This window comes from Paramisgurnus dabryanus, chromosome 2, assembly GCF_030506205.2.
Source record: "Paramisgurnus dabryanus chromosome 2, PD_genome_1.1, whole genome shotgun sequence".
Lineage (NCBI taxonomy): Eukaryota > Metazoa > Chordata > Actinopteri > Cypriniformes > Cobitidae > Paramisgurnus > Paramisgurnus dabryanus.
In genome coordinates, this window is record NC_133338.1 from 58,981,972 (window position 1) to 58,994,754 (window position 12,783).

The following is a 12,783-nucleotide window of genomic DNA, read 5'->3' on the forward strand; positions in this document are numbered from 1 at the left end:
TATTGGTCGTTGGTGCAGTTGTCGAGGCTGTATCTGCTTGTGTTGTGGTTGTTGGTGCAGCTGTCGTGGTTGGTGGTGCAGCTGTTGTGGATGTTGGTGCAGCTGTTGTGGTTGTTGGTTTTTGTGTTGTGGTTGTTGGCGCTTGTGTTGTGGTTGTTGGTGCAACCGTCTTGGTTGTTGGTGCTTTTGTTGTGGTTGTTGGTGCAACTGCTGTGGTTGTTGGGACAACTGCTGTGGTTGTTGGGGCTTGTGTTGTGGTTGTTGGTGCAACTGTCATGGTTGTTGGTGTTTGAGTTGTGAATGTTGGAACAGCTGTTGTGATTGTCGGTGCAGCTGTTATTGTTGTTGGGGCTTGTGTTGTGGTTGTTGGTGCAACTGCTGTGGTTGTTGGTGCTTGTGTTGTGGTAGTTTGTGCAACTGTTGTGGTAGTTGGTGCAGCTGTTGTGGTTCTTAGTGCAGTTGTCAGGGTTGTTGGTGCAACTGTCTTGGTGGTTTCTGCTTGTGTTGTGGTTGTTGGTGAAGCTGTAGTGGATGTTGCTGCAGCAGTCGTGGTTGTTGGTGCAGCTGTAGTGGTGGTTGGTGTAGTAGTTCTGGTTGTTGGTAAAGCTGTAATGGATGTTGGTGCAGCTATCGTGGTTCTTGGTGCAGCTCTCGTGGTTCTTGGTGCAGTTGTAGAGGCTGTATCTGCTTGTGTTGGGGTTGTTGGTGCAGCTGTAGTGGTTGTTTGTGCAGCTGTATTGGTCGTTTGTGCAGTTGTCGAGGCTGTATCTGCTTGTGTTGTGGTTGTTGGTGCAGCTGTCGTGGTTGGTGGTGCAGCTGTTGTAGATGTTGGTGCAGCTGTTGTGGTTGTTGGTTCTTGTGTTGTGGTTGTTGGCACTTGTGTTGTGGTTGTTTGTGCAACCGTCTTGGTTGTTGGTGCTTTTGTTGTGGTTGTTGGTGCAACTGCTGTGGTTGTTGGGGCTTGTGTTGTGGTTGTTGGTGCAACTGTTGTGGTTGTTGGTGTTTGAGTTGTGGTTGTTGGAGCAGCTGTTGTGATTGTCGGTGCAGCTGTTATTGTTGTTGGGGCTTGTGTTGGGGTTGTTGGTGCAACTGCTGTGGTTGTTGGTGCTTGTGTTGTGGTAGTTTGTGCAACTGTTGTGGTAGTTGGTGCAGCTGTTGTGGTTCTTAGTGCAGTTGTCATGGTTGTTGGTGCAACTGTCTTGGTTGTTTCTGCCTGTGTTGTGGTTGTTGGTGAAGCTGTAGTGGATGTTGCTGCAGCAGTCGTGGTTGTTGGTGCAGCTGTAGTGGTGGTTGGTGTAGTAGTTCTGGTTTTTGGTAAAGCTGTAGTGGATGTTGGTGCAGCTGTCGTGGTTAATGGTGCAGCTGTTGTGGTTGTAGGTGCAGCTATCGAGGTTGTTGGTGCTTGTGTTGTGGATGTTTGTTCTTGTGTTGTGGTTGTTGGTGCAGCTGTCATGGTTATTGGTGGAGTGGTTGAGGTTGTTGGTGCAGCAGTTGTGTATGTTCGCGCTTGTGTTGTGGTTGTTGGTGCTTGTGTTGTGGTTGTCGATGCAGCTGTCGTGGTAGTTGGTGCAGCTGTCGTGGTTGTTGGTGCAGTAGTCGTGGTTGTTGGTGCAGCTGTATTGGTCGTTGGTGCAGTTGTCGAGGCTGTATCTGCTTGTGTTGTGGTTGTTGGTGCAGCTGTCGTGGTTGGTGGTGCAGCTGTTGTGGATGTTGGTGCAGCTGTCGTGGTTGTTGGTTGTTGTGTTGTGGTTGTTGGCGCTTGTTTTGTGGTTGTTGGTGCAACCGTCTTGGTTGTTGGTGCTTTTGTTGTGATTGTCGGTGCAGCTGTTATTGTTGTTGGGGCTTGTGTTGTGGTTGTTGGTGCAACTGCTGTGGTTGTTGGTGCTTGTGTTGTGGTAGTTTGTGCAACTGTTGTGGTAGTTGGTGTAGCTGTTGTGGTTCTTAGTGCAGTTGTCAGGGTTGTTGGTGCAACTGTCTTGGTTGTTTCTGCTTGTGTTGTGGTTGTTGGTGTAGCTGTAGTTGATGTTGCTGCAGCAGTCGTGGTTGTTGGTGCAGCTGTAGTGGTGGTTGGTGTAGTAGTTCTGGTTTTTGGTAAAGCTGTAGTGGATGTTGGTGCAGCTGTCGTGGTTAATGGTGCAGCTGTTGTGGTTGTTGGTGCTTGTGTTGTGGTTGTTGGTGCAGCTTTCGTGGTTGTTGGTGAAGCTGTAGTGGATGTTGGTGCAGCTGTTGAGGTTGTTGGTGCAGCTGTAGTGGTTGTTGGTGCAGTTGTCGAGGCTGTTTCTGCAGCTGTCGTGGTTGTTGGTGCAGCTGTCGTGGTTGATGGTGCAGCTGTTGTGGATGTTGGTGCAGCTGTTGTGGTTGTTGGTTCTTGTGTTGTGGTTGTTGGCGCTTGTGTTGTGGTTGTTGGTGCAACTGTCTTGGTTGTTGGTGCTTGTGTTGTGGTTGTTGATGCAACTGCTGTGGTTGTTGGCACGTGTGTTTTGGTTGTTAGTGCAACTGCTGTGGTTTTTGGGGCTTGTGTTGTGGTTGTTGGTGCTTTAGTTGTGGTTGTTGGTGCAGCTGTTGTGATTGTCGGTGCAGCTGTTATTGTTGTAGGGGCTTGTGTTGTGGTTTTTGGTGCAACTGCTGTGGTTGTTGGGGCTTGTGTTGTGGTTGTCGGTGCTTGTGTTGTGGTTGTTGGTGCAGCTGTTGTGGTTGTTGGGACAACTGCTGTGGTTGTTGGGGCTTGTGTTGTGGTTGTTGGTGCAACTTTTATGGTTGTTGGTGTTTGAGTTGTGGTTGTTGGAACAGCTGTTGTGATTGTCGGTGCAGCTGTTATTGTTGTTGGGGCTTGTGTTGTGGTTGTTGGTGCAACTGCTGTGGTTGTTGGTGCTTGTGTTGTGGTAGTTTGTGCAACTGTAGTGGTAGTTGGTGCAGCTGTTGTGGTTCTTAGTGCAGTTGTCAGGGTTGTTGGTGCAACTGTCTTGGTGGTTTCTGCTTGTGTTGTGATTGTTGGTGAAGCTGTAGTGGATGTTGCTGCAGCAGTCGTGGTTGTTGGTGCAGCTGTAGTGGTGGTTGGTGTAGTAGTTCTGGTTGTTGGTAAAGCTGTAATGGATGTTGGTGCAGCTATCGTGGTTCTTGGTGCAGCTCTCGTGGTTCTTGGTGCAGTTGTAGAGGCTGTATCTGCTTGTGTTGGGGTTGTTGGTGCAGCTGTAGTGGTTGTTGGTGCAGCTGTATTGGTCGTTGGTGCAGTTGTCGAGGCTGTATCTGCTTGTGTTGTGGTTGTTGGTGCAGCTGTCGTGGTTGGTGGTGCAGCTGTCGTGGTTGGTGGTGCAGCTGTTGTGGATGTTGGTGCAGCTGTTGTGGTTGTTGGTTCTTGTGTTGTGGTTGTTGGCACTTGTGTTGTGGTTGTTTGTGCAACCGTCTTGGTTGTTGGTGATTTTGTTGTGGTTGTTGGTGCAACTGCTGTGGTTGTTGGGGCTTGTGTTGTGGTTGTTGGTGCAACTGTTGTGGTTGTTGGTGTTTGAGTTGTGGTTGTTGGAGCAGCTGTTGTGATTGTCGGTGCAGCTGTTATTGTTGTTGGGGCTTGTGTTGGGGTTGTTGGTGCAACTGCTGTGGTTGTTGGTGCTTGTGTTGTGGTAGCTTGTGCAACTGTTGTGGTTCTTAGTGCAGTTGTCATGGTTGTTGGTGCAACTGTCTTGGTTGTTTCTGCTTGTGTTGTGGTTGTTGGTGAAGCTGTAGTGGATGTTGCTGCAGCAGTCGTGGTTAATGGTGCAGCTGTTGTGGTTGTAGGTGCAGCTATCGAGGTTGTTGGTGCTTGTGTTGTGGATGTTGGTTCTTGTGTTGTGGTTGTTGGTGCAGCTGTCATGGTTATTGGTGGAGTGGTTGAGGTTGTTGGTGCAGCAGTTGTGTATGTTCGCGCTTGTGTTGTGGTTGTTGGTGCTTGTGTTGTGGTTGTTGATGCAGCTGTCGTGGTAGTTGGTGCAGCTGTCGTGGTTGTTGGTGCAGTAGTCGTGGTTGTTGGTGCAGCTGTCATGGTAGTCGGTGCAGCTGTAGTGGTTGTTGGTGCAGCTGTATTGGTCGTTGGTGCAGTTGTCGAGGCTGTATCTGCTTGTGTTGTGGTTGTTGGTGCAGCTGTCGTGGATGGTGGTGCAGCTGTTGTGGATGTTGGTGCAGCTGTCGTGGTTGTTGGTTTTTGTGTTGTGGTTGTTGGCGCTTGTTTTGTGGTTGTTGGTGCAACCGTCTTGGTTGTTGGTGCTTTTGTTGTGGTTGTTGGTACAACTGCTGTGGTTGTTGGGGCTTGTGTTGTGGTTGTTGGTGCAACTGTCATGGTTGTTGGTGTTTGAGTTGTGGTTGTTGGAGCAGCTGTTGTGATTGTCGGTGCAGCTGTTATTGCTGTTGGGGCTTGTGTTGTGGTTGTTGGTGCAACTGCTGTGGTTGTTGGTGCTTGTGTTGTGGTAGTTTGTGCAACTGTTGTGGTAGTTGGTGCAGCTGTTGTGGTTCTTAGTGCAGTTGTCAGGGTTGTTGGTGCAACTGTCTTGGTTGTTTCTGCTTGTGTTGTGGTTGTTGGTGAAGCTGTAGTGGATGTTGCTGCAGCAGTCGTGGTTGTTGGTGCAGCTGTAGTGGTGGTTGGTGTAGTAGTTCTGGTTTTTGGTAAAGCTGTAGTGGATGTTGGTGCAGCTGTCGTGGTTAATGGTGCAGCTGTTATTGTTGTTGGGGCTTGTGTTGTGGTTGTTGGTGCAACTGCTGTGGTTGTTGGTGCTTGTGTTGTGGTAGTTTGTGCAACTGTTGTGGTAGTTGGTGCAGCTGTTGTGGTTCTTAGTGCAGTTGTCAGGGTTGTTGGTGCAACTGTCTTGGTTGTTTCTGCTTGTGTTGTGGTTGTTGGTGAAGCTGTAGTGGATGTTGCTGCAGCAGTCGTGGTTGTTGGTGCAGCTGTAGTGGTGGTTGGTGTAGTAGTTCTGGTTTTTGGTAAAGCTGTAGTGGATGTTGGTGCAGCTGTCGTGGTTAATGGTGCAGCTGTTGTGGTTGTTAGTGCTTGTGTTGTGGTTGTTGGTGCAGCTTTCGTGGTTGTTGGTGAAGCTGTAGTGGATGTTGGTGCAGCTGTTGAGGTTGTTGGTGCAGCTGTAGTGGTTGTTGGTGCAGTTGTCGAGGCTGTTTCTGCAGCTGTTGTGGTTGTTGGTGCAGCTGTCGTGGTTGTTGGTGCAGCTGTCGTGGTTGTTGGTGCAGCTGTTGTGGATGTTGGTGCAGCTGTTGTGGTTGTTGGTTCTTGTGTTGTGGTTGTTGGCGCTTGTGTTGTGGTTGTTGGTGCAACTGTCTTGGTTGTTGGTGCTTGTGTTGTGGTTGTTGTTGCAGCTGATGTGATTGTCGGTGCATCTGTTATTGTTGTTGGGGCTTGTGTTGTGGTTGTTGATGCAACTGCTGTGGTTGTTGGCACATGTGTTTTGGTTGTTAGTGCAACTGCTGTGGTTGTTGGCGCTTGTGTTGTGGTTGTTGGTGCAACTGTCTTGGTTGTTGGTGCTTGTGTTGTGGTTGTTGGTGCAACTGTTGTGGTTGTTGGTGCTTTAGTTGTGGTTGTTGGTGCAGCTGTTGTGATTGTCGGTGCAGCTGTTATTGTTGTAGGGGCTTGTGTTGTGGTTTTTGGTGCAACTGCTGTGGTTGTTGGGGCTTGTGTTGTGGTTGTCGGTGCTTGTGTTGTGGTTTTTGGTGCAGCTGTTGTGGTTGTCAGTGCAGCTGTTGTGGATGTTGGTGCAGCTGTTGTGGTTGGTGGTGCAGCTGTAGTGGATGTTGGTGCAGCTCTTGTGGTTGTTGTTTCTTGTGTTGTGGTTGTTGGCGCTTGTGTTGTGGTTGTTGATGCAACTGTGGTGGTTGTTGGTGCTTGTGTTGTGGTTGTTGATGCAGTTGTCGAGGCTGTTTCTGCAGCTGTTGTGGTTGTTGGTGCAGCTGTCGTGGTTGTTGGTGCAGCTGTAGTGGATGTTGGTGCAGCTCTTGTGGTTGTTGTTTCTTGTGTTGTGTTTGTTGGCGCTTGTGTTGTGGTTGTTGATGCAACTGTGGTGGTTGTTGGTGCTTGTGTTGTGGTTGTTGATGCAGTTGTCGAGGCTGTTTCTGCAGCTGTTGTGGTTGTTGGTGCAGCTGTCGTGGTTGTTGGTGCAGCTGTCGTGGTTGTTGGTGCAGCTGTAGTGGATGTTGGTGCAGCTCTTGTGGTTGTTGTTTCTTGTGTTGTGTTTGTTGGCGCTTGTGTTGTGGTTGTTGATGCAACTGTCGTGCTTGTTGGTGCTTGTGTTGTGGTTGTTGATGCAACTGCTGTGGTTGTTGGCCTTTGTGTTGTGGTTGTTGGTGCAACTGCTGTGGTTGTTGGGGCTTGTCTTGTGGTTGTTGGTGCAGCTGTTGTGGTTGTTGGTGCAGCTGTTGTGGTTGTTGGAGCAACTGTCGTGGTTTTTGGTGCTTGTGTTGTGGTTGTTGGTGCAACTGCTGTGGTTGTTGGGGCTTGTCTTGTGGTTGTTGGTGCAGCTGTTGTGGTTGTTGGTGCAGCTGTTGTGGTTGTTGGTGCAACTGTCGTGGTTTTTGGTGCTTGTGTTGTGGTTGTTGGTGCATCTGGCGTGGTTGTTGGTGCTTGTGTTGTGGTTGTTGATGCAGTTGTCGAGGCTGTTTCTGCAGCTGTAGTGATTGTTGGTGCAGCTGTAGTGGATGTTGGTGCAGCTGTAGTGGATGTTGGTGCAGGTGTATTGGTGGTTGGTTCAGTTGTCGAGGCTGTTGCTGCAGTTGTCGTGGTTGTTGGTGCAGTCGTTCTGGTTGTTGGTAAAGCTGTTGTGGTTGTTGATGCAGCTGTAGTGGTTGTTGGTGCAGCTGTTGTGTTTGTTGGTGCAGTTGTCGTGGTTGTTGGTGCAGTTGTCCTGGTTGTTGGTGCAGTTGTCGTGGTTGTTGGTGCAGTTGTCGTGGTTGTTGGTGCAGCTGTCGTGGTTGTTGGTGCAGTGGTCGTGGTTGTTGGTGCAGGTTTAGTGGATGTTTGTGCAGCTGTAATGGTTGTTGTTGCAGCTCTAGTGGATTTTGGTGCAGTTGTCGAGGCTGTTGCTGTGGGTGTTGTGGTTGTTGCCGCTTTTGTCTTGGTTGTTGGTGCAGCTGTTGTGGTTGTCAATGCAGCTGTTGTGGTTGTTGGTACAGTTGTCGTGGTTGTTGCTGCAGCTGTCGTGGTTGTTGGTGCAGCTGTCATGGTTGATAGTACTTGTGTTTTGGTTGTTGGTGCAGCTGTCGTGGTTGTTGGTGCAGATGTCATGGTTGATAGTGCTTGTGCTGTGGATGTTGCTGCAGCTGTCGTGGTTGTTGGTGCAGCTGTCGTGGTTGTTGTCGCTTTTGTTGTGTTTGTTGGTGCAGCTGTTGTGGTTGTCAGTGCAGCTGTCGTGGTTTTTGGTGCAGCAGTCGTGGTTGTTGGTGCAGCTGTCGTGGTTGTTGGTGCAGCTGTCGTGGTTGTTGGTGCAGCTGTCGTGGTTGTTGGTGCAGCTGTCGTGGTTGTTGGTGCAGCTATCGTGGTTGTTGGTGCAGTATGTGTGGTTGTTGGTGCAGCTATTGTGGTTGTTGGTGCAGTAGGTGTGGTTGTTGGTGCAGCTATCGTGGTTGTTGGTGCAGTAGGTGTGGTTGTTGGTGCAGCTGTTGTTGTTGGTGCATCTGTCGTGCTTGATGGTGCAGCAGTTGTGGATGTTTGCGCTTGTGTTGTTGTTGTTGGTGGAGCTGTCGTGGTAGTTGGTGCAGCTGTAGTGGTAGTTGGTGCAACTGTTGTGGTAGTTTGTGCAGCTGTAGTGGGTCTTGGTGCAGCAGTTGTGGATGTTTGCGCTTGTGTTGTTGTTGTTGGTGCAGCTGTTGTGGTTGTCGATGCAGCTGTCATGGTAGTTGGTGCAGCTGTATTGGTAGTTGGTGCAACTGTTTTGGTTGTTGGTGCAGCTGCCGTGGTTGTTGGTGCAGTAATCGAGGTTGTTAGTGCAGCTGTCGTGGTTGTTGATGCTGCTGTCGTGGATGTTGGTGCTTGTGTTGTGGTTGTTGATGCAGATGTTGTGGTTGTCGGTGCAGCTGTTGTTGGTGCTTGTGTTGTGGTTGTTGGTGCTTGTGTTGTGGTTGTTGGTTCAACTGCTGTGGTTGTTGGAGCAACTGCTGTGGTTGTTGGGGCATGTGTTGTGGTTGTTGGTGCAGCTGTTGTGGTTGTTGGTGCAGCTGTTGTGGTTGATGGTGCAGCTGTTGTGGTTGTCGGTGCAGCTGTTGTGGTTGTCGGTGCAGCTCTTGTGGTTGTTGGTGCAACTGCTATGGTTGTTGGCCCTTGTGTTGTGGTAGTTGGTGCAGCTGTCGTGGTTGTTGATGCTGCTGTCGTGGATGTTGGTGCTTGTGTTGTGGTTGTTGGTGCAAGTGTTGTGGTTGTTGGTGCAACTGTTGTGGTTGTTGGTGCAGCAGTTGGGGTTGTTGGTGAAATTGTCATGGTTGTTGGTGCAGCAGATGTGGATTTTGGTGCTTGTGTTGTTGGTGCAACTGTCGTGGTTGTTGGTGCTTGTGTTGTGGTTTTTTGTGCAACTGTCATGGTTGTTGCTGCTTGAATTGTGGTTGTTGAGGGAGCTGTTGTGGTTGTCGGTGCAGCTGTTGTGGTTGTTGGTGCTTGTGTTGTGGTTGTTGGTGCTTGTGTTGTGGTTGTTGGTGCTTGTGTTGTGGTTGTTGGTGCTTGTTTTGTGGTTGTTGGTGCAGCTGTTGTGGTTGTCGGTGCAGCTGTTGTGGTTGTCGGTGCAGCTGTTGTGGTTGTTGGTGCATCTGGCGTGGTAGTTGGTGCAGCTGTCGTGGTTGTTGATGCTGCTGTCGTGGATGTTGGTGCTTGTGTTGTGGTTGTTGGTGCAGATGTTGTGGTTGTCGGTGCAGCTGTTGTTGGTGCTTGTGTTGTGGTTGTTGGTGCTTGTGTTGTGGTTGTTGGTTCAACTGCTGTGGTTGTTGGAGCAACTGCTGTGGTTGTTGGTGCAGCTGTTGTGGTTGTTGGTGCAGCTGTTGTGGTTGTTGGTGCAGCTGTTGTGGTTGTCGGTGCAGCTGTTGTGGTTGTCGGTGCAGCTCTTGTGGTTGTTGGTGCAACTGCTATGGTTGTTGGCCCTTGTGTTGTGGTAGTTGGTGCAGCTGTCATGGTTGTTGCTGCTTGAATTGTGGTTGTTGAGGGAGCTGTTGTGGTTGTCGGTGCAGCTGTTGTGGTTGTTGGTGCTTGTGTTGTGGTTGTTGGTGCTTGTGTTGTGGTTGTTGGTGCTTGTGTTGTGGTTGTTGGTGCTTGTTTTGTGGTTGTTGGTGCAGCTGTTGTGGTTGTCGGTGCAGCTGTTGTGGTTGTCGGTGCAGCTGTTGTGGTTGTTGGTGCATCTGGCGTGGTTGTTGGTGCTTGTGTTGTGGTTGTTGTTGCAGCTGTCGTGGTTGTTGGTGCAGCGGTAGTGGTTGTTGCTGCTTGAATTGTGGTCTTTGGTGCAGCTGTTGTGGTTGTTGTTGCTTGAATTGTGGTTGTTGAGGGAGCTGTTGTGGTTGTAGGTGCAGCTGTTGTGGTTGTTGGTGCTTGTGTTGTGGTTGTTGGTGCAGCTGTTTTGGTTGTTGGTGCAGCTGTTGTGGTTGTTGGTGCTTGTGTTGTGGTTGTTGGTGCAGCTGTTGTGGTTGTTGGTGCTTGTGTTGTGGTTGTTGGTGCAGCTGTTGTGGTTGTTGGTGCAGCTGTTGTGGTTGTCAGTGCAGCTGTTGTGGTTGTTGGTGCTTGTGTTGTGGTTGTTGGTGCAGCTGTTGTGGTTGTTGGTGCTTGTGTTGTGGTTGTTGGTGCAGCTGTTGTGGTTGTTGGTGCAACTGCTATGGTTGTTGGCCCTTGTGTTGTGGTTGTTGGTTCAACTGCTGTGGTTGTTGGAGCAACTGCTGTGGTTGTTGGGGCATGTGTTGTGGTTGTTTGTGCAGCTGTTGTGGTTGTTTGTGCAACTGTTGTGGTTTTTGGCACTTGTGTTGTGGTTGTTGGTGCAACTCTAGTTGTTGCTGATGCAGCTGTTGTGGTGGATGGTGATTGTGTCGTGGTTGTTGGCCCTTGTGTTGTGGTTGTTGGTTCAACTGCTGTGGTTGTTGGTGCAGCTGTTGTGGTTGTTGGTGCAACTGCTATGGTTGTTGGCCCTTGTGTTGTGGTTGTTGGTTCAACTGCTGTGGTTGTTGGAGCAACTGCTGTGGTTGTTGGGACTTGTGTTATAGGTGTTGGTGCAGCTCTTGTGGTTGTGTGTGCAACTGTTGTGGTTGTTGGTGCTTGTGTTGTGATTGTTGGTGCTTGTGTTGTGGTAGTTGGTGCCGCTGTTGTGGTTGTTGGTGCTTGTGCTGTAGTTGGTGTTTGTGTTGTGGTTGTTGGTTCAACTGTCATGGTTGTTGCTGCTTGAATTGTGGTCGTTGGTGCAGCTGTTGTGGTTGTTGTTGCTTGAATTGTGGTTGTTGAGGGAGCTGTTGTGGTTGTAGGTGCAGCTGTTGTGGTTGTTGGTGCTTGTGTTGTGGTTGTTGGTGCTTGTGTTGTGGTTGTTGGTGCTTGTGTTGTGGTTGTTGGTGAAGCTGTTGTGGTTGTTGGTGCAGCTGTTGTGGTTGTTGGTGCTTGTGTTGTGGTTGTCGGTGCAGCTGTTGTGGTTGTTGGTGCAGCTCTTGTGGTTGTTGGTGCAACTGCTATGGTTGTTGGTGCTTGTGTTGTGGTTGTTGATGCAACTGCTGTGGTTGTTGGCCCTTGTTTTGTGGTTGTTGGTGCAGCTGTCGTGGTAGTTTGTGCAGCTGTCGTGGTTGTTGATGCTGCTGTCGTGGATGTTGGTGCAACTGTTGTGGTTGTTGGTGCAACTGTTGTGGTTGTTGGTGCATCAGATGTGGATGTTGGTGCTTGTGTTGTGGTTGTTTGTGCAACTGTCATGGTTGTTGCTGCTTGAATTGTGGTCGTTGGTGCAGCTGTTGTGGTTGTTGTTGCTTGAATTGTGGTTGTTGGTGCAGCAGTTGTGGATATTCGCATTTGTGTTGTGGTTGTTGGCGCTTGTGTTGTGGTTGTTGGTGCTTGTGTTTTGGTTGTTGGGGCTTGTGTTGTAGTTGTTGGTGCAACTGTTGTGGTTGCTGGTGCAGCTGTCGTGGATGTTGGTGCTTGTGTTGTGGTTGTTGTTACAGCTGTAGTTATTGATGGTGTAGCTGTTGTGGTTGTTGGGACTTGTGTTATAGGTGTTGGTGCAGCTCTTGTGGTTGTGTGTGCAACTGTTGTGGTTGTTGGTGCTTGTGTTGTGGTAGTTGGTGCAGCTGTTGTGAATGTTGGTGCTTGTTCTGTAGTTGGTGTTTGTGTTGTGGTTGTGGGTTCAACTGTCATGGTTGTTGCTGCTTGAATTGTGGTCGTTGGTGCAGCTGTTGTGGTTGTTGTTGCTTGAATTGTGGTTGTTGAGGGAGCTGTTGTGGTTGTAGGTGCAGCTGTTGTGGTTGTTGGTGCTTGTGTTGTGGTTGTTGGTGCAGCTGTTGTGGTTGTTGGTGCAGCTGTTGTGGTTGTTGGTGCTTGTGTTGTGGTTGTTGGCGCAGCTGTTGTGGTTGTTGGTGCTTGTGTTGTGGTTGTCGGTGCAACTGTTGTGATTGTTGGTGCAGCAGTTGGGGTTGTTGGTGCAACTGTCATGGTTGTTGGTGCATCAGATGTGGATTTTGGTGCTTGTGTTGTTGGTGCAACTGTCGTGGATGTTGGTGCTTGTGTTGTGGTTGTTTGTGCAACTGTCATGGTTGTTGCTGCTTGAATTGTGGTCGTTGGTGCAACTGTTGTGGTTGTTGTTGCTTGAATTGTGGTTGTTGGTGCTTGTGTTGTAGTTGGTGCTTGTGTTTTGGTTGTTGGGGCTTGTGTTGTAGTTGTTGGTGCAACTGTTGTGGTTGCTGGTGCAGCTGTCGTGGATGTTTGTGCAGCTGTAGTTGTTGGTGTAGCTTTCGTGGTTGTTGGTGCTTGTGTTGTGGTTGTTTGTGCAGCTGTAGTTGTTGTTGGTGTAGCTGTCGTGGTTGTTGGGGCTTGTATTGTAGTTGTTGGTGCAGCTGTTGTGGTTGTTGGTGCAGCTGTTGTGGTTGTTGGTGCAGCTGTTGTGTTTGTCGGTGCAGCTGTTGTGGTTGTGAGTGCAGCTCTTGTGGTTGTTGGTGCAAATGCTATGGTTGTTGGCCCTTGTGTTGTGGTTGTTGGTGCAGCTGTCGTGGTAGTTTGTGCAGCTGTTGTGGTAGTTGGTGCAGCTGTCGTGGTTGTTGATGCTGCTGTCGTGGATGTTGGTGCTTGTGTTGTGGTTGTTGGTGCAACTGTTGTGGTTGTTGGTGCAGCAGTTGGGGTTGTTGGTGCAACTGTCATGGTTGTTGGTGCAGCAGATGTGGATTTTGGTGCATGTGTTGTTGGTTCAACTGTTGTGGTTGTTGGTGCTTGTGTTGTGGTTGTTGGTGTAACTGTCATGGTTGTTGTTGCTGCTTGAATTGTGGTTGTTGAGGGAGCTGTTGTGGTTGTCGGTGCAGCTGTTCTTGTGGTTGTTGGTGCTTGTGTTGTGGTTGTTGGTGCTTGTGTTGTGGTTTTTGGTGCTTGTGTTGTGGTTGTTGGTGCTTGTGTTGTGGTTGTTGGTGCAGCTGTTGTGGTTGTTGGTGCATCTGGCGTGGTTGTTGGTGCTTGTGTTGTGGTTGTTGTTGCAGCCGTCGTGGTTGTTGGTGCAGCTGTAGTGGATGTTTGTGCAGATGTCATGGTTGTTGTTGCAGCTGCAGTGGATGTTGTTGCAGCTATCGTGGTTGTTGGTGCAGCTGCCGTGCTTGTTGGTGCAGTTGTCGTGGTTGTTG

General features: G+C 49.6%; 1 protein-coding gene across 1 annotated transcript in view; it reads right to left on the minus strand.

The window, feature by feature from the left end:
• The window catches only part of LOC141281573 (uncharacterized), a 34,920-nt gene that overhangs the window by 3,672 nt on the left and 18,465 nt on the right, over positions 1–12,783 (minus strand). The window contains exons 3-4 of the mRNA XM_073813448.1: positions 9,278–10,054; positions 1,910–2,081 (exon numbers count right to left, since the gene is read on the minus strand). Coding sequence (XP_073669549.1) covers positions 1,910–2,081; positions 9,278–10,054 — 949 coding nt within the window. The remainder of the gene's footprint in view (positions 1–1,909; positions 2,082–9,277; positions 10,055–12,783) is intronic.